This window comes from Patagioenas fasciata, chromosome 1, assembly GCF_037038585.1.
Source record: "Patagioenas fasciata isolate bPatFas1 chromosome 1, bPatFas1.hap1, whole genome shotgun sequence".
Classification (NCBI taxonomy): Eukaryota; Metazoa; Chordata; class Aves; order Columbiformes; family Columbidae; genus Patagioenas; species Patagioenas fasciata.
In genome coordinates this window covers 156,867,645-156,888,235 of record NC_092520.1, presented here as the reverse complement: position 1 = coordinate 156,888,235, position 20,591 = coordinate 156,867,645, and the positions used below count along the sequence as shown (strand labels likewise).

Sequence of the window (20,591 nt, the reverse complement as noted above, 5' to 3'; positions counted from 1 at the left end):
AGGAACACCTAGATGAGGTTACACAGGAAGGTGTCCAGTCGGGTTTTGAATGTCTCCCAAGTAGGAGACTCCACAACCCCCCTGGGCAGCCTGTTCCAGTGCTCTGTCACCCTCACTGAGAAGAAGTTTCTTCTCAAATTTAAGTGGAACCTCCTGTGTTCCAGTTTGAACTCATTACCCCTTGTCCTACTGCTGGTTGTCACCGAGAAGAGCCTGGCTCCATCCTCGTGACACTCACCCTTTATATACTTGTAAACATTATTAAGGTCACCCCTCAGTCTCCTCTTCTCCAAACTAAAGAGACCCAGCTCCCTCAGCCTTTCCTCATAAGGGAGATGCTCCACTCCCTTAATCATCTTTGTTGCCCTGCGCTGGACTCTCTCCAGCAGTTCCCTGTCCTTCTTGAACTGAGGGGCCCAGAACTGGACACAATATTCCAGGTGCGGTCTCACCAGGGCAGAGTAGAGGGGAAGGAGAACCTCTCTCGTTCTCCTAACCACCCCTCTTCTAATACACCCCAGGATGCCATTGGCCTTCCTGGCCACAAGGGCACAGTGCTGGCTCATGGTCATCCTGCCATCCACCAGGACCCTCAGGTCCCTTTCCCCTATGCTGCTCTGTAATAGGTCATTCCCCAACTTATACTGGAACCTGGGGTTGTTCCTACCCAGATGCAAGACTCTACACCTCCCCTTGTTATATTTGTTATATTTCATTAAATTTTTCCCCGCCCAACTCTCCAGCCTGTCCAGGTCACGCTGGATGGCAGCACAGCCTTCTGGTGTGTTAGCCACTCCTCCCAGCTTGGTGTCATCAGCAAACTTGCTGATAGTACAGTCTATTCCCTTGTCCAAATTGTTGATGAATATACTGAATAATATAGGCCCCAGTACTGACCCTCGAGGCACTCCACTAGAGACAGGCCTCCAACTGGACTCTGCCCCATTGACCATGACTCTCTGGCTTCTTTCCTCACCCCCTCAGTTTAGCTGTAAGGGTGCTATGGGAGACTGTGTCAAAGGGACAACTGATGCTCCTGGAGTCAGTAAAGATGTTCATGTCAATGATTAGAAAAATCATCTGAGCAGCCTTCCCCTCCAAGTGCTACCTGGGCACAATTTTAACCTTATTTATAATGCTCTTTCCACTAGCTCCATTTCAGAGACAGTAGACACACAGAGAGGAGAGCAAAAGTAAATTAACATAGCAGAAGCTTGTCATTAATGATCAACCCACAAATCGTGCAATCTCCATAAAACTTCTTGATGGCAAGGTGTCTGGTCTTCAGCACTCTGCTGGGAGCCTGCAGGCCCCAGTTCATTCAGTCCTTGACCTACCCCTTCTCATGCAGAAACAGTTACAGACATCAGGATGGAAAAAAAGCAAAAATTTGCCAGATTTTTCTTAGAAATTGAGGGGGTTCCCTGTTGGGAGCTGTAGGCCACCAAAGCTGGTCTGAAATGGTGCTTTATTCAGATGGCTCCAGCAGGAGCAGCCCTGTGAGAGCGCCAGGGCAGTGCTGGCCTTGCTCTGTGCTCTGGGGATCAGCCCCTTTGGCAGGCTGGGAATACAAAAGAGCCCAGGGCAAATCTATCCGTAGTAAAAAAGATCAAAGTAAGGGGCTAAGACTCCACAAGGTTAAAGGCACAGGTTTTTGGATCTTAGTCTCGAAATAGAGATGCAGCTGATGGAGATGCCTAAAAGAGACTTTTCCGGCATTTTATGCAGGCCCGACAAGGGCAGCAAGGGTTGTGTCACACATGGACGTGGGGCTCCTTAGCTTGATAAATGACCTGTGGGGAGACACAAGATCCCCAGGCCAAAATGCTTTGGATCTAGGGGAGCCCACCATGGCCACTGGGGCGGGGAGACCAGACCTTGTCCAAGGCACTGAGATTTTTGCCATACACAAAGATTTCATCAGTGGGCCCTCCCTGTAGCCCAGCAAGGCATAGCTTTATGCCATAAACAAGTTATTGAAATGCTTTTCTTCCAATGTCACAGCAATGTTGCTGCGGGCCAGGCTGCCGCTGAGAGCACAAAGAAATCAAAAGCTGGGATGAGGGAGAGGGATTGTGGCAGCCTTGAGTCTCCAAACCACAGCCACCTTACCTCAAGACTGATATGTGAGCATTGTTGAGGTCACTGGTGAGGAAGCTCACCTGGCTGGGAGAAGGTCCTCCATCAGTTGGCCATCTTGGCTGTCCACTGTGTGAAGCAGGGGCAGGAGCCTCCTAGGAGCTCCCGGTGCAGGTCCTCATGGGAGAGGTGGACCAGTGCCAGAAGAAAAGGGGACATCACCCCTTGGACCATAGTTCTTCACAGATGTTATGGTCACAGGGGCAAGTGGAGATGGTTCCCTTTTCTGCCAAAAAATGAAAATATGATGAACACTTACGAAACAGGAATTTGTTTTCACAAGATATTGCTCTTCTAAATGAAAATGCCCATCCTGAAACTCTCACAGAAAGCTGTTTTTTCATCAGAGTTGTTCACCTTACCTTACCCAGTACCTTCACTGTGACCCCCTCAATGAGTAGCAACTTGTTACAACATGAGCAGTACCGCTGTCTCCACAGGCATAGCCATGAGGACCAGACGGTGCTGTTTTGGGTAAATTGAGTTGCCAGAATCTGGTTTTACAAACCAACGATTTAACCAGTTGGTGCGATGCCCTTTTTGTCATACAGCAGGCATGAGGGGATGAGGGAAGACGAGGGAAGGACGGTGGTGCTTCGAGGCTGGTGGAAGAGAAAAGAACAGTACTTTGTCCCCAGATGGTCAAAGTCAGGAGCTTCTGCTGGCCACTGCCACTGCCTTGTCTTGGTCCAACAGTCTAAGTCAGTTTTTAGAATAAATATATTTGTGAAATTTGAAAAGCCCCTTGGCGTTTCTTGCTCTCAATACTAAGTTTTGGCAGGGTGTGATGCTGTTCCCAAGTGCTGGCCAGAGCATGTCCAGCACACTACAGAAAATGTGTTTTTTGTGCTACATGCTGGTCTTATTAATGCACACAAGCCCTCATATTTGAACTGTGTAAACTGCTTCTAACAGCTCCTTTCCCCTCTTTGTTCAAGCAAACAATGGCCTTTTGGAAATTTATTTTAATGCTGCCGAGACCAAATTGTTATTTAATTTAACAAATGAATAATTCTCCCTTCCAAATCCCTTTTAGCTCCGCATGTATATTACTTAATAGCTTATCTATACAGCTATCAAATTCTTGCTCCTCTGAAAGAATACAATGAGCAACCCCTTGCTTGTACAGCAGATTAGGAGAGGGAAAGGGGGATATGTCTCCTCTCTTCATTCCCATCTTGCCATACTGAGAAACAACATACTTTGGTTTTCTCTGGACCTGTTTGCCAGCTTTTTTGACCGTGAGATACCAAATCTGGAGCTGCTTCTGGGAAGACATTTGTGATAATGAATGCAACATAGGAGATGTATTTGCTTTAATAACTCCTGCTGATAGAATAAATTACATAAATGCATTTGGGATTCGTGTCGATGGGGATCAGTTAACTCTCTGAAGGCCCCCACACTGCAGCTTTTGCATACCTGAGGAGCTATGTAGGTGACCTGTAGAAGACAATTTGCTCAGGACCACCTATTTTAGGAGCTGATCTTACCTCCTTCCACCAGATCACACCCTGCTGTCCTCAGCCAGAGCTTTGGCTTTGCCCAGGGACTTGCCTTCCATCCTGCAGGTAAAGAGCAGCCCTGGCAGCACAAGCTGAAGGTGAAAGCTGAGTGCTCAGCTCCAACAGAGAAACAAAAAAACACGTGTGTCATCCCTGCAGCCCTCATAGGTAATATTGGGAGTCTCCTCCTGAGGTACTTGTCATGAAGAGCATGCGTAGGCAAGATGCCGAAGGAGCAGAGGAGAACGGGATGCAGAGCACCCTCATGGGAATAACAGCCCCTTGGCACAGATGGGAACGGGTTGTCTCAGCCTCTTTGCAAACTTGGGCACCACAGCACGTGTTACCATGTGTCACATTTCCAGGGCTTTTCCAAAGCCAGCGTTGGTACCTTCCCTTCACAGCACTACGCTTTTTGAAGGCCCTTACTGTCATGATTTCTACAAGAAATTTCTTGTTGGATTTCTTGAGAAGCGAGCAGGGATAGCTTGCATGTATATATATATATATATATATATATATATGTACATACGTGTATGTTATAAATGTTATTATAGCTACTAGGATTGTCAAAATCAACATTTTCACCACAAGCAAGGAAGGTGCAGGCTCTCCATGGCAAGGAGCATTGTGAGCTGCCGGACCTCACTGCGCGCTCTCTTTCGCCACAGCGCCATGATTGCATGCCACCAGCACAAGACCACTTCTCTTCCTGGAGGCCTGTGGGAGATTTGAGGGATTTTCTTGGAAGTTAATGTGTGGATGGGTTTCTATTAGATGGAGATTTGTTATTGAACTAGTCAGGCCCAAAGGAGTTTCTAGGCCACCCTGGAAAGCTGAAAGCAACAGACCTATCAGCAGTGAGACTCAGGTGCGTGGACAGCTCGTGAACATAGACAATATCCAATCAATTAATGCATGCTTGGAGCATGGATGTGTGATCAGGAAATAACTGCATATATAAGGAGGCTTGTTTCTGTAATAAATTTGGCTTGCTTGAATTCACATTGGATTGTGTGGAGTCCATGATAATTCGCCCTCGCAGAAGCCCAACGTGTTGCTTCACCCTCCACCACCATGGCTGCAGTGAGGTTAACTTGCCCTCACCTAATGGGGTGTCCCAGGCTGGCCAGTGGCATCCTGCAGCCTTTGAGTTGGGTTTCTGTGGATGAAGGTAGGCAGGAGGGGATGACAGTGCTGGCTCAGCTGAATAACTTCTCTGCCTGCCTGGTGGGGAAAACAAACAAACAAAAAATGTTATTAGGAAGTTAACAGTGTGAATGGAGAGGGCGGACAACCCAGCTCAGCTTAGTCAGACCTGGTTGCCTTGAATATGGAGCCTGTGTGGCTGTGGGGTCTTCTCTTAGTTACAGGTCAGGAATCTTGCATCTTCTCTGGCTTTACAAAAATTACCTCTGGGGCTGGGGGCAGTGGAAAGCAGCAGCTGGGCTGTTCTGCAGGTATTTCAGGTATGATTAGCCTTGAGAGCATCAAAAGGTGTTTATGTGAGACCAGAGAGTGGGCAGCATCAGGGGAGCCTTGTGGGTACAGACAGCACTGCAATTGCTGAACTGCTGAGTTTTCCTTATCCTTTCTCTTCAGTCTCAGGCTGACTTCTGGATTCATTCAGCCTCATTCCCCAAATCCTCAGATCTACAGAAAACATTCTCCAAGGCTTCTGCCTTTGTAATTTTTAAAAGAAACTTTCAAATAAATAAAACCATGAAATAATACTAGAGGGTATACCGTAGGACCTACCATGTCAAGTCATAAATAAACTGAAAACATTTAACTTTGAGAACAAACATCCCCATCACACCCCCCCTTCACCCTGCAAAAGGCAGCATTAGAAACATTCTTGTATTTAGGTAAAAATGTGAGGCCTAAGCAGTTAAAAGGCAATGTGCTCTAAAGCTTCCCTAATCTATTTTCCTCCAATTCTTTCCACCTCTAAGAAGCTTGTGGAGTTAGTTGCCGATTAACATTCAGGAAGATTGTACTCTGTCTCCAGTTCATTGCTCTCTTGTTGGCTTATTGTTATTCAGAGCCCATTTATTGTAGATGAGCCATTCATTTTCCTCTAATTGGATGGGATTGGATTTCACTTTCATTGTTGGATGCATTGAAAACCCGGGAGGGGCTGCGGGGATCAGTGCAAGGCTGGGGAGATTTAACTCAGCACAAAGTTTGGGTTCCAGCTGAAAGAAGCTGCAATTTTTTAATTTTAATTTTTTTTTTTTTTTATGTGCAAATGCCTCATGGCTATTTTGCAAAGTCTCCCTTGTGATCCCAAACACCTTATTACATAAGTTATACTTCTGGTATATTTATGTAGTTCCTCACCAAAGCACTCATCACTTAAGGGTTGCTAGGAAGACTTCTCGGCATCAGAAACCCAGCAAGGGCTTTGCCCCAATGTCCTTCCTGTCAGGATCCAGCTGGCTTTCTGATTCTCCCAAATGTTTGGATTAAATCCTTTCACAGTGCCGGGATCCTGCACTGTAACATCCTCCCCTGCAAATCTGTTCAGATTCATTTGCAGGTAATACAAGGGTCTGCAAGCAGAAGGTAATTTGGAGTCTGCACTCTGCCTTTATTCACACCGCAAATTGCTCCAGCAGCTGTTGTGTCCCCACCTAAGGGCAAGCAGAGGGCTGAAGAGCCTGCCCAGTGCTGAACCACAGCCTGGTTCTGTGATAGAGACACAAGCCTGGACTAAACCCATCTCTCCCAGTCATCATAATTCTGAAGCGTTGGCAGCAGAGCTAAAAACACACACATGGGCACCTACATGTGGGTGTGTGTGTCGCTCAGGGGGGAGCCTCCTTGCCAGTGAGAAACATGGCATGGCCACAGTCACGGTGTGGGCAAAGGGGAATCTCACTATTTAACTATCTGAATTAAAGGCAATATTAAAATTAAACTCAAGGGTTTAATGTCTGAAAAAAAAATACATGTCTGATAGCTGCAGGTTGCTCTGGAGTCAGTAGAAAGATGTGCACTCCTGGAGAGCAAGTGATGCATCCCAAGGCAAGTCTCATGGGTGGGATGAGCTGCTCTCTGGAACAGAGAAGCAAGGAGATGCCTACCTTAGATGCAGTCCTGAGCTCTAGCACATCCCCTACATGTCCCCCCAAAGCTCACCTCTAAACATCAGCTGGCCAGGTAAAGCCAGGGGCTGTCTTTGTGGAATAGAAGGTAGAGGGAGAGGACAAGGAGCAGGGAGGCAGTATGGCAAAACTACTGTGGTGTGTTAACACCTGGCCTCCTGCAAATGTGCATCTGATCAGGACCTGGGGGCTGTCTGAGCTGGGATATTTACATGAGAAAAGCTCCAGCAAGCTGTGAGCAAGTACTGCAGCCTTTCCATTGGTGGGAGCCCATCTTGCACCTCTCTTTTCTTTTAGGGCATGGATTTTCATTGAACATGGCAGGATATCATATCTGTGACACCTTTACTGTGCTGACATATGTTTTTTTAAGCTGGCCAGAAGGTTTCAAAGCTACCAGAGGGGACACAGGGAAAGGACTGAAACGTGTGTGCCTACACACAGTGATGGTCTGACCAGAAAACAGGTTATTAGAAGGATTAAACAATTATCAAAGAAATTGTGGAGAAAGACCCTCTGTTCATGTGCACAAGAACCAGCAACCCCTGTTTCCTACTGATCTGTGCCCACTTGCTGATAACACATAAGAAGGTGCCAGCTTGGCCCAAAACCCCACCTGCAGTGAGGTATTTATTAATTTATTTTTTCGTGTGGATCTTCTGGTGTTTTATAAAGGTTAAGCACACACTTGAACCTTTCGCTTTTCTCTCCCTGCATGCTTCAGTTAAATTTTAAGTCACTTGATACTTCTGAGAAATCTACCTACCTCCCACACTCAGTGGAAGGAGATCAGGAGAGATCACAAGAGCCTGGGAGAGAGGCAGAGGGAACCATGCACCAAGTGAGTTGAAAATAAGAGAATTAACCTCAGTCCCAAAGACCAGGCTCCGTCTAGGACACAAGATATTTAAGACATTAACCATTAAAACTGATATACCAAGCAATGAGGACAATGCGCAAAGGTGTCTGAAATTTAAAATAATATTAAGAACAAGAGATGAAATTTGACCTGTTGCTTGCTGTGCATTTTTTGTTTAAAAGGACTATGAGAGACACAATGTTAAAAGGCTTTGACATGAAGACCTGCGTTACAAGTAACTGGTACAAAGCACAGATGTTTTGAGGCCCTGCAGCCCCACCATAGTACATGAAACACCAATGGCAGCAGCAAGTCTGTCTGTCCAAATTTGAAGGCAAGCTGACCAACCAAAGAGCTTCAGGCAACAGCAAGCCCACCAGACCTCACAGTCTGTTGCTTCAGTGCCAAATTATATGCTTTTTTTTTTTTTCAGTTATATTAAATAAATCAGTTTTACATACCTTCTTCCTACAGAGATATTTGGTGGTTGTCAGCCTCTGGCTCTTGGTGGTTCCTGGGGTCTACAAATGGTAATTAAACAAAGCAAGTCTATGAGCTCAGCAGCCGCTATCCCGGGTTTGCATCTCCCATGGAATATTGTGGTGGTCTGCAAAGCAAAAATTACAAAAACCATCTGCTCTGGCTCCCACACAGCATCCCCTTAGCCTTCCCCTGAGTGTGCTAAGCAGCACGATCATAAATCATCTCAGTGGGTTTTTCAAGCCTCTGCAGATACGTGGGTTACAGGCACTGAAGCCAGCCATGGTTGTGGTGTCACCAGCACCATACGGAGGGGATCAACTCCTTACGGCTAACAGCGCTTCCCCACATTCCCCGCACAGGGATTACAGAGCCTCTGTGTAACTCATCTGCTTTGACCATTACACACCATTTCTGTTCTATCTCCAGCACTTTCAGGTTGCTTTCCAAATAACAGATGCAGACATTGAGTCCCCCAGGGCCACAGGTTTTCCAGGAACCTGTTGGAACTTTTCCTTTGGATTATGTTGTCCAGCAGCAGCAGTTACTGCTCAGATCCTGCTGAGCTACTTACAGTCATGCTCTGTGTGCTGAACCAACTTTAGCATTACTTCTTCTCATAACGTTACTTCTTACTTAAGTAGAGACCATGTTTTTCCACTGTTAACCCAGCTTCAGGAGAACCTTTGTAAAATCACATCAACCCACATCATTAAACATCTGAGTTGCATGACACACAGAGAGTTCAGGTATTTTTCTCCTGTTTTTCTCCATTTTTTTTTTCCAACTATCAACTACAAAGAGGCAGTGGGACTCACAGTGAGTCACCATCACAAGCTAGGAAGTTAGCTTCCAAAAGTCAAAACAGCCTAAGAAGCCAATGTGTGGGCCAAGGACCTCTTACCTCTTCTGTCCTTGGGAACAGCTACCTTTCAGCTTCTCCTCTTGAACATCAGCCACACCAAACTCCACTCTTCTCTATAGAAAGGCAAAGCCAAACCTCTCATCTCACAGCCACAGAAACTCTGGGAGGCATAGACATCTACTGGTGCAAGGGCCAGGCAAAAATCTAGCAGGAATAGTAAAAATTATGGCCTTTTAAAACTCTTCCAAACAATTACAGAAGGAAATGAGAACTTTCTGTGCCATTTTAATGTCCTGCTGTTTTAGTAAAAAATGGACACGGCTGTTTTATTTCATTTCAGAATTTTTTCTGATTTCCTGATTTTGCCTTGTCTTTGTTTACTAATTTTTCCTTCCTCCCACTCTTAGAGAATTTGCAGAGGTTAAAAAGAACACACGCATACGAAAATTCAGAGACTGAGAAAAATAGATAACCCTTTTTTCCTTCTGATGTCTTTGAATGAGAACAACCAACCAGGCAAAAAGGCCTTGAATGATTAATTTAAAAAAAAAAAAAGCGGTGGAGGAGGGGAATAACAGAAGTGGGAAGGTAAAGAATGGATGGTTCCTAAGAGTAGGACATTGCAGCCCAGACCACAGCTCCTCACCCTCCAATTGCACAACCACTGGTTATTCACAGGCTGATGGGCTCTCCTGGCTTCACCTCCTACCAAACCTTTATTTCCCAGAAAGCCTCTTTCCTGGCCCAAAAAAGGGAGCAGGAGTGACTGTCCCCCGAGTGTCACCAGGCAGAGGCAGGAGCTGTGGTGGCACTGACACAGCCTTACCCGCACTCTTGGCGTGCCTCTGGGAAACACAAGACATGCTTACAAAGGCATTTTGCCTTAGGCTGGAAAAAACTGTCCTCATCCTCCACAATTGTCCAAGAAATGACAATGAATGAATGTCTCCCTGTCACTCATTATTTTATTATGGGTTTTCCTGCATGCGAACAAGCTGTGCCGTGACCTAGGGAATGAAAAAAGCCCTATTCTTGCAGGTTTGCACCCAATATTTCCATTTCCTCACTGCAGTAATTCAAGCTCCCCATCCCTATGCCTCTTACAACCATCTCTCCTTCCCTCCTGCCGTGACTCAGGAAGGGCCCCAAGACTTTCCGTGGTGTCCCCAGGTCCCCCATGTCTGGCTGGGCAGGACCTGCCACAGTCTGTCATGGGGACCAGCCCAGGGCTGTTTCTGCCACCCAGCTGGGGATTTGGGAGCCATTTCTATTTGAAGCACAGAGTTAGGTCCTGACATACATTGCCGTGAACAAAAAGAAACAGGCCAGTAGGTAACAAATAACAAACCTACCACAACCATAACATTTGCTTCTATCCTTGGGTTATAAAGTTGGTGAAGGGTTTGGAGAGGAAGCCATATGAGGAGTGGCTGAAGTAACTTGGTTTGTTCAGCCTGGAGAAAGGAGGCTGAGGGGAGGCCTTATGGTGGCTACAGCTTCCTCACAAGAGCAGGAGGGGCAGGTGCCAAACTCTTCTGTTTAGTGACCAACAACAGAACCGAAGGAATGTCAGGAAGATGTGCCGGGGAGGTTTAGGTTGGACATTAGGAAAAGGTTCTTCCCCCAGAGGATGGTGAAGCACTGGAACAGGCTCCCTGTGGTGAGCAGGAGGAGGCCTTGCAGGGCTGTTGGGACACTAAATGCCTTTCCTCCTATGGCTGCTCTCCCCAGGAAGTGGAAAAACATCTTTTTTAATTATTATTTTTTTATTATTATTATTATTATTTTTTCCAGGGTGCCTCCCAAAGGCCAGAGAAGCTCATACCAGAGCAGCCTGGGGCACAAACCCCCTGCAAGGGCAGCACCAGTGCCTTGCCGACCATGTTGTCCCAGCCTTATTTATTTGTTATGAATAATTACAGCTCCCTTTTCCCCTCCCCTCCAGCCTGGGCACAAAGCAGCCCGCTCCCCAAAAGGCAGCGGCATGTAAAAGTTTGTTGTCACGTCTCCATTAAACTGTACGCTCCCCGCCCGCCGGCAATAATGCACTTCAGATAATTCGTTGACGTAATATATTTTCCAGGATAGGCTTTTGTTTTCTTTCTTGGCCGCTCACCCTCTTTCTGTGGTCAGTTTTGCTCATTTCTCTTGTAAGCTGTCTAGAGGCAGAGAAAAGGCTTTCAGTTTTAAGCAGTTTCCTTTTCAGTCCCCCTTTATTGAATTCCAACCTCCATTTTTTTTTTTTTTAAAGCATAGGGACATCATTTATCTTGGACTTTAAGTTGCAGGGGCCTTCAAGGGGCTTCTTTTTTTCTCTCCCAGCTGCATTTGTTGACACACAGTCAATCTGTTTTTTGCCTTCGTTTCCCCTCTTCCCCCCAGCAGGCCATAAAGTATCGACAGCTGTGCCCTTTATTAGCATAGCCATTTTAAGCACAACAAGGGGGAAGAGACTAAATATATTACAGCCATTACCTCTGTCAAAAAGTGACAATTTTAAAACATTTTAGCTTTTCACTGGGAAAGCCTGCGACACAAAAGAAAGTGCTATAATTTTATTGTAAATGCTTTTTAAATATGGGTCACTTAGCCATGATCAATAGAAAGGATGGAAGAGTTCAAAGCTTGAGAACAGTTCGGGCAGTTAGCAGAATTGGTTTTTTTTTAAAGGCTTGTCTTTAAAATATGTTAATTGGGGCAAAAATACAACAGTGAGAAGCATGCAAAATAAGATCTTGTTCCGGGTGGTTTTGTTTTCTGTACAGCTCCGTTCATGCTTTTCCCATCTACTTATAAGTGTGTTTTACAACCTGGATAGGAATTATTCCTCTCCAACAGGGTGTTATGAACATTTGGGGACTGAGAAAACAGGAAGGAATCCAGGCAGCCACTACCCTCTTCTCAAGAAAACCACAGCAAAAAAACAACCCACCCACAACAAACAACAAAAAAATCCCCAAATCAACCAACAACCTGCTATTTTTTCAAATGCCTTTGGAACTGTGATGTGCCACAGCACTGATTTACCAGGAAAGATCACTTCCTGAGGATAAAATAATCCTGAAGCCTTAGAATCCTGGTAGCTTAGGTTCAGGTTTGGATTCTTATGCTTGCTGGTTTTCATATGGAAGAAACTTGTATTTTAAGCTTCCAGAATAAGGAATTGACTGTTCCGATTAGCAGAGGACTAATGCCCACAGTCAGCATCTATTACAAGTTCTAAAACGTAAAAGAGGGCTTACAGATGCCCTGGAGCCTGTGGATCTTGGCTGCTTTTGTTTTAATTTGTAATGGGTTTATCAGGCAAAGAGGAAAGGGCAGTCTCAGCAGGGTTTATTTTGAATGGCTTCTCCATTTGCAACATCTGGAAAGAACCTATGAGTCTTTTCTCTCTCTTATCTGTACCTCCCTAATTGCAACTTTTGCTCGAGGTTTCCTTTCACTTTTTAAATTTCAGAACATATGTAAAGCTTGGCTTATACCAAGGCAAGGTGTTCAACAGGCTCCCAAAAGCAAAGCTGCTTCAGAGGCTCTATTTAAGCAAAAGTCCATGAAATCCTACACATGATATACATTACCTATCCACTCTGGTGATGCAGCGTTTGTCTTGTGGTGGTTCCTGGGGGCCCATATTCCACTGCACCGAGCACCCTCTGAATTTGCAGGAGAGAGGGAGAGAGAGCATCCTGCTCTGGGAAGAGTGCAGTCCATGGCAAAGGGGAAATGGGAAGGAATTCTCACCACCCATCTTTTGGCAACCAATTTAGCAGTTAAATGTAACCAGCTGGTCTCCCCAGGCTCCCTCTGTAGTCAAGGGAGGGAAAGCAAAGCTCCTGCAGAGGGTCATTCAGTGCACCCAAATTAACCTTACTCTGAATTGTCCTCTCTCTCATCCGTGACTGGAGAAGGAGTTTGAAGAGACTACCCGGGTAATTTAGCCAGCTAAGATGGGTGGTCTGAATAATTCCTTCCCTACCAGCCTCTAAAAGCTTGCCTAGGTACCCCACAGAGATCGGCATGCTGTCGGAGGGATTGATTCCCAAGCACGTCAGCAGTTCAGCAATCCACGCTCCTGCCTGCTCTAGAGAAAGCCAGGATGCTCACAGAGCTTCCTTGATTCTGTTGGACCCTGTAGCTCCCACCCAGGACAGGTACCTGACCTGAGCCATGTGCTGTCAGATGATGATGTTGGACTGATTGTGGCAATGATCAGGATTTGGAGATTTTTCTTTTTTTCCCTAGCTGTCAGACTGCATCCTGGCTGGAGGCCACTGAGATGGGAGTAGCTATGGGACAGCCTGGCCCTTAGAGGTGTCTAATGGTGAAATTCCAAGTGGCTCCAGTGCTGCATAGATGAGACATGGCTGCTCCTACCTCCTTCCCAAGAAACGAGTCTGGTCCCTTCTTGTGGGATGCACTTTTCCTCATCCTCACCTGTACAGAGCAATGAACAGGGGCTTGCTCTCAAGAAGGGAACAATCATGGAGGTATGGTGCACCACCAGAATGAGGGACAAACACAAACCAGCCAAAACATTACTGATTCTTGCAACCAAAGGTGATATCCTAATGAGGGCACAGCCTTCCACAGGGCCAAGTAACACCTAAAAGCAAAGGGTTAACTGGACTCACCTGCAAACAGTGGTGCTGGTGATAGGAGGAGACCTGAAGAATACTCAGCTTTCCTGCAAGTGGGCGATTACCACCATTCTCTGTGCCACGCAGTCACCTGCATCTCTGCACCCACCTGACCACCCTGCAGCCTGTGCCTGCCCTGGTTACCCATGGGCAGCAGGAGATAGACAGGTTGGCCTCCCAGGTGCCACCTCCACCAGGCAGAACCTCTGCTGTCCTCAGGTCACCCCTGGGCAGCTGGCTGGCAGAGAGGCCAGGCAGGAGCAGCAGCATCCATTTCCAGGCTATGGCCACCTTGCAGTAGGATGAGTGTGACCAGTAGGTCAAGGGAGGTTCTCCTCCCCCTCTACTCTGCCCTGGTGAGGCTGCATCTGGAGCACTGTGTCCGGTTCTGGGCTCACCAGTTTCAGAAGGACAAGAATTACTGGAGGGAGTCCAGTGGTGGGCTGCAAAGATGATGAGGGGCCTAGAGCACCTTTCTTATGAGGAGAGACTGAGAGAGCTCGGTCTGTTCAGCCTGGAGAAGAGAAGCTGAGAGGGGATCTCATCAATGTTTATAAATATCTCAAGGGTTGGTGTCAAGAGGCTGCTTTCAGGGGTGCCCAACAATGGGATGAGGGGCAATGGGCACAAACTGAAGCACAGAAGATTCCATTTAAACATGAGGAGAAACTTCTTTACTTTGAGGGTGCCAGAGCACTGGAACAGGCTGCCCAGAGAGGCTGTGGAGTCTCCTTCTCTGGAAACATTCAAGGCCCACCTGGACACATTCCTGTGCAGTCTGCTCTAGTGAACCTGATTTAGCAGGTGGGTTGGACTGGATGATCTCCAGAGGCCCTTTCCAACCCAAACCATTCTGTGATTCAGCCAGCACTGAGCTGCCTGCACTAGAACCGCATCCACCTTCCCAGGCACATCCAGCTGGAGGATACGTGGCAAAGCTGAAAAAGCATCACTTCCCCCCAGAATTCCTCATCTAAATATTGCATCACCAGAGTGAGAACACAGATTTTTGGAGAGAACCAACTTCAGGATGAGCAAATGTTTTTGCACAAATAAACCAGGCAATGTTTCCTATCACTTTCCACAAGAGCCAGAGTCACCCAAGTAACTAAGATGTTAACGCAACAAAGATTTTCATTTGCCAGATTAAATTGTGCTCTCTTTTTTTTTTCTCTTTTCCTGCAAGTGTGCTACATCTTTGTATTACCACTAAATCGTCATTTTTCTATGCTTGGCCAGAAAAGAATCTGACCTGGGCAGCTGTTTGACTTGCTGCTTATCAAAGCCTGGCAAAGTCTGGCTCTCAACTGTTTGAACAGTGGAACAGTCTTTTTACAGCCAGCCTTATTAAAGCACAGGATTTTATTAGCTGTTTTGTGGTAATACGGTGAAGGACAATGTTGTGGAATGCTCCTTCAGGAGATTTGGGACCTCGTATAATTCAGGGTTTACTTTGCTCCTTCAGACTAGGATGCTTGGTAACCAACTAATACAACAGCTTCATTGTAATATTCTCCTCCCTAAAGTTACCTTTGACAACCAATTTTTCATCTAGGTAGAGGAAAATTACTGCTTGAAGAGAAATATACTGTTTCCTAGGGTTGGTGTTTGGTTTTTGTTTGTTTGGGTGGGTGGGTTTTTTTGTGTTTGGTTGGTTGGTTGGTTGTTTTTTTAGCCATTGCATGTTTTCAGGTACTTGGAAAATGTCCAGATATAGGGTGAAAAATCTATATTGGGTCACACACAATATACAGCAATGTTGTGTATTCAAAACACTGATGCTAATGTGGTTTTTCTCTTCGACAAATTTCTTTTAAGTTCTGGTAATTTTCTCACGACAAGGTTTTTAACGGATTGTAAAGTCCCCTTTTCCTGAAAACCACTTTTGGGGCACATAAAGTTTCAATTAGCATTTGAGAATACTTGCCAGGAAGTTTTCATGAACTTTTAAACAAATACATCCGAGTTATTTTGCAAAAGAACAAAGTATTCTGACAAATTTTAGCAATTTCCCATCATCTTTTGTTTCATAACTCTAATGGGAAACAAAGAAAAGCAAAGCTTCCAAATCACTGATGAGCTTTAATGAGAGCTGTGTTACTTCAGACTGTTGATTCCAAAATAAAGCTTGAAAAACACATTTTTGTATTTGGGACTGACTGTGACAAGTTTTTTGGGGAATGAAAGGTAGATGTCTCTGGAACCCGCTGGCTAACACCTTTATGGTTACCATCAGAAAAATCTATTAACATTTTACTCAGAAGAATTCCTTTTTCCAGTTACAGTACTTTCTGTGTCAACTGTACTCAAATGTTTTGGGGGAAAAATTAAAGCATGCATTTATATAATCAAATGTCATTATTTCGTACAGAATAGCTTATACCGTGCAGAATGTAATGCATTAGTCAAATACATGTATAATGAGTCTATCAGAGGTACTGCTAGAAGAGGCAGCAAAACGTTCCTTGCTCTCCAGGCTTCACATTACCGGGTATTAAAATGTTGTGGGTTGCAGCAGATTCTCATGGTCATGTCTGAACAGGAACTTTGGACACTTGTTCAAATGCAGATGAGGCACCTCGGTGCTCTGTTGGGGAGGAAAGCAAGAGCGTCCCCCAAACCGGTCAGGCTTACTCACCAGCGTGCTGGTTTTAGCGGGTTTCAGTTGCCCACATCTCCAATTTTGGAGGTTCCGCTTGGAAAATCAAGCTGGGAGGAAATCCTAATTTCACAGGAAATAATTCCAGGGAGGTGGTTTGTGGTTTGTTTTTGTTTCTTTGCTTTTTTAACGACCAAATACTCACTTTACTTTCCTCCAGACTCCCAATCCAAGAGAAATCTTACCACGTGCATGGCTACTTTGAAGAGAAAGCAACACCTTACAGCACACAGGGAAGCAGGGGCACTGCTGTGATGGAGGAACTTTGTCCCAAGATTTACCAGCTGGTGCAACCAGAGATGGACCTACGTTACATCTCAAAAGATAAGCCAAAAATCTTGCAGCACCACTTCCACAATCACCTTGGAGCAAGAGCTGCTTTGGGATGCTGCATTAGTGGCAGTTATTAATTTAACTAGATCCACTACAGGCAACCCAATTATGAAAATCACTCTGGAGCTGGAGGATTCTGGCAGAACCTTCTATGCTTGGGCTTCATTTTTTTTATTTTTAATTGAAGCAGCATCTCACGTCTGTAAAACCTACTACGAGCATGTATTTTCCAAGATAAACTAAACAGAAGAACTGTTTATTGTGGCTATTGTTGCCCAGTTGCAACTGGCAGGAGCCAGGCCACAAAAGCCTCATGCTATACCATTCGTAATGAGGTCCCTGAAGCCAGTATCATTTTATTAATCTTTTTAGCCAGCTAATTGTAGGAGCATATTCTGCAACTTGTAAAGCAACAAATTGAGGTTTTGCTCTTTTTCATGCTCTATGCTCCTCCCTCTCTCGCAACCCATACAGCCTATTACTGAAATTACTGCTTCTCCAGCCCCCAGGAACAGCCTTGGCTGATAGTGGAACCAGACTCAATTCCTCGTTAACAGAGCTCCTTCAGTTTTGCCCCTCAGGGAAGGTCCATGAATTCTTTGCATTTGGCAGCACACTTAATACTTGCCTGTGCTGGGCTCAAAGTAGTCAGCAGATGATGCTAAACCCAGTATTACATTTTTTGGAGTCCCAGCTTAGATGCAGCTGAGCATATTTTTCACTCCTTGACACCTCCTCCCTCCCCCTTTTGGATTCATACTTAACAGGTATGACTACAGTATTATCAGTACATTGATGGGTTCACTGTAGCTGTTGCTGTGTGGGAACAGCAGCTGCCCTCCTTTTCCCCCTATGCAAACTGTAATGCTCCATGTGGATGCAGCAGTGTAGCCCAAGTCATAACATCGATGATGTAAACCTTCAGAAAGGTCCCAGCATACACAAATGTATAGAATTAATGACCTTAAATTCCTTTTTTTTTTTTCCTTCTCCTTAAAAAAGGGGCATTACTGTGGGCTGGGCAGTGTCCTTTGGGAGAATAAACTTCACTGCTGAGAGGACAGCAGTGCATTATTTCCTTTTAGTCCTTTTGGAAGGCTAAGGAGATCTGTGGAAGCCCCTCACATGGGAAACCACAGTATGATTTCATATCAAGTCCTACCTTTACAAGGTCTTTGAACACCGATGTCCTTAGCTCAGGGAACTAGTGTCAAGTCATAGGAAAGCCAAGACAAACTAGAGAAACTTCACCAGCCTCTGAAAGGCTCTCTAGAGTGGCTTGTGTATACTTCTGAGCAAAAAACCAAGGAATTACAAACTGGGCATGGATTATTCTTCACGTAATTCATGCTGGAAGAAACATACAGAGAAAGAAACCAAGCAAGCAAAGAGCCAACAACAGCAGTGCAGCACGCCTAGAACTTTAATCTTTGTTTTTAAAGAGTACAGAGTTGAAAGTGACACTTTCTTCTCCTTCCCATTCTCTATCCCATTGCTTTCAAGGTTCTCCCTCAAAGGAAATATTTCTTTGTTGGTTAGTTTGAGTTCCCTTCACATGAGGCATACCCATTAGTCTCCAAAAGTAGCTCCAAATCAGTAAAACACTTGCACATGCACTTCACTTTAGTCCACTCCCATTCATGGCAACATTTAAGTGTACACACTTGAACGCTGCTTTGAATGAAGATGATTTTACTTAACCAAAGAGGGGAGGGAGGTATATTCATGTGGTCTTAATGGGGGAAGGAAGACATACAACATACATGACCTTGTTCCCAAATTAAAGGCAATTTTAGCAGCAGTCGGTGACTGACACGTTGGTAAAATCTTAAGCAGCAGCTTAATCACAGAAGTGTGTAGCAGTAAGAATCCAATGTCATTTTTAAAAAGGGTTAGCTCTGAAATCACAGCTGAATGCCAGTTAAAGCAGATTCACAAGGTCAGTCAGACTTCTAAGCTTAAACACCCTCTGCTCCTAATGCCATTAAACAAACACGCTTCTTTAACTGCAATTGTATAAAGGGAGAGACTGGCAAGACAATACAAAAAAAACCAAATATCAAGGATGGGAAAACCTACCGAGTTTGGAAAACAGTGCTTGTATTGTATTTTACAGTGTAGGCTTTCATTTTGTATCCCTTTGAAATACATTTCATTTTAAATTAATAAAGATCATAAACTAATAAGTTGATATGTTCTTTTAACGGGCATAATAAAAATTCAGACATTACAGCACAGGACTCATCATTTAAATATTCCAATAACAGAACAGTTAAAGTGATGCTTGCTAGTGTGAGGATAAAATGCCTAGAAAAAAGGTGTCGTGGTTCTAAGGAAAAGCATGGATTAGAGGAGAACTGAGAGTGAAGCAGGTGATGCTTTAGTCTGAGTCTGAGCTGTCTTGCTTGTTGGTCTGGTACTGGCAGACGGCCTCTTCCAAAGGAGCCATTGTACCATCCGGCCGCACTCCCATTGGCTTTATAAGCTCATCTCTGTAAGAGATTTTAAAAAAAGAATATATATTAGCATATGCACACATATCAATTCGCATGTCTATAATACAGACACATACAGTATATGCTTTAGTACATAATGAGCCTTTAAAAGGAAGTTATTTCTGCTAAAGCCCTCTGTTTTGAAGAAAGAGGAACAAAAACCCCTCCAAAAGAGGTGGGAGGGGAAAAGCAGGACAGATAAAGACTTCATTCATGTAGGCCAAACCTACTTAGCCAATTAAAGACACCATGAAAAGTCAGTGCCTAATAGGCTCAAGACAAGGAGCAGGTTTACTGGTTTAGATACACAAACTGGCTTTTCTTCTAAGAGTTCCCTGACAGCCATTTCTTCCTAAAATTTCACCTGCTGTTCTGGCCAATATATGTCCAGGCAATTAAAACAATACTCTGATACATATTTATCTTGTTAAAGGAAATAACTCAGTTATGAGACCAGACTCTGCCTACACCACTACTAGTGGTGTGTAAGTACTTGTTGATTCATTAAAAAAAAAGCTGACTGATTCTAATACTATTGCTTTTGTTGGTGGCAGTTTAATTACAGGATTGACAGCCATTTTAATCTCTTCAAAGCTCCAAAGGCCTCTCAGCAGCTAATCCAATTATATCTACTCCACAAGCTACAGCCTCATCTAAGAGATGATTAATTATTGATTAAGCCAATCAAAAAGTATTAGCAAAGATTTATTTAATCCTTATTTTTTTAACACCTCATTTATATGTGGATTATGGCAAAAGCTGTAAAGGCAAAGATAACAGTTTGATTTTTCTGCTGGAAAAAAAAAATATGGAGAATACCTCTAAATATTCAGGAGTCACCTTAAATAAAGGACCGGAGCCTTGATGTCAATTTACCCCTTGCTTGAAAGACAGGCCAAAAACTGCTGATTTAACAAACTTATACCACCCTCCCCAGCCACAGAAAATAAACTCCATCACTTAACAGGGAAGCAAATGCATTTCACCAGCTCTCTGCCTGCTCTGCACTCCTACCTTGGCTGAAAAAAGGCATAAAAATTGCTTGTATGCAGCTGGCAATCTAACCCTAACTCAACCACAGGAACGACAAGAAAGGAAACATCTGAATTACATGGCATGTGTACACTAGATATCATACAGCAGTTAAATTAAGTTTCCAAGAGTCTTTTTTTTTGCACCTGAAGAGAAATGCAGCTATTTGCACAGATGTGGCAATCAGGGTGATAAGCTCACAAATCCCTGTGTGTGTGTGTGTGTGTGTGTGTTTTCAAGTATCTGCTGGAGATGTGTTTGAGAAGAGATAAAAGGCATACTCAAAACCAGATTTGTAAAGGGCTCAAAAAAATAAAGACTGTAGATCTAGAGTCCAAACTGGACCAAAACCCTCCCTGCCTGCTCTAGTGGTCCCAGAAAGGCAAAGCTGGAATGCTTTGGAGTCACATCTAATAGTGAAGACTTTTTTCACAGGAAAAAAAAAACCTGTAAATCTAAGGCCTTTTTGGCTTTTAA

The 20,591-nt window shown here is 44.5% G+C and overlaps 2 protein-coding genes across 2 annotated transcripts in view; both read right to left on the bottom strand.

Annotated features, from left to right (window-relative positions):
* The window catches only part of TMEM263 (transmembrane protein 263), a 132,271-nt gene that overhangs the window by 29,867 nt on the left and 81,813 nt on the right, over positions 1-20,591 (bottom strand). The window lies entirely within an intron of this gene.
* Positions 17,993-20,591, bottom strand: part of RIC8B (RIC8 guanine nucleotide exchange factor B) — a 36,580-nt gene continuing 33,981 nt past the window's right edge. Inside the window, exon 10 of the mRNA XM_065861264.2 lies at positions 17,993-19,079. Coding sequence (XP_065717336.1) covers positions 18,968-19,079 — 112 coding nt within the window. The 3' untranslated portion in view covers positions 17,993-18,967. The remainder of the gene's footprint in view (positions 19,080-20,591) is intronic.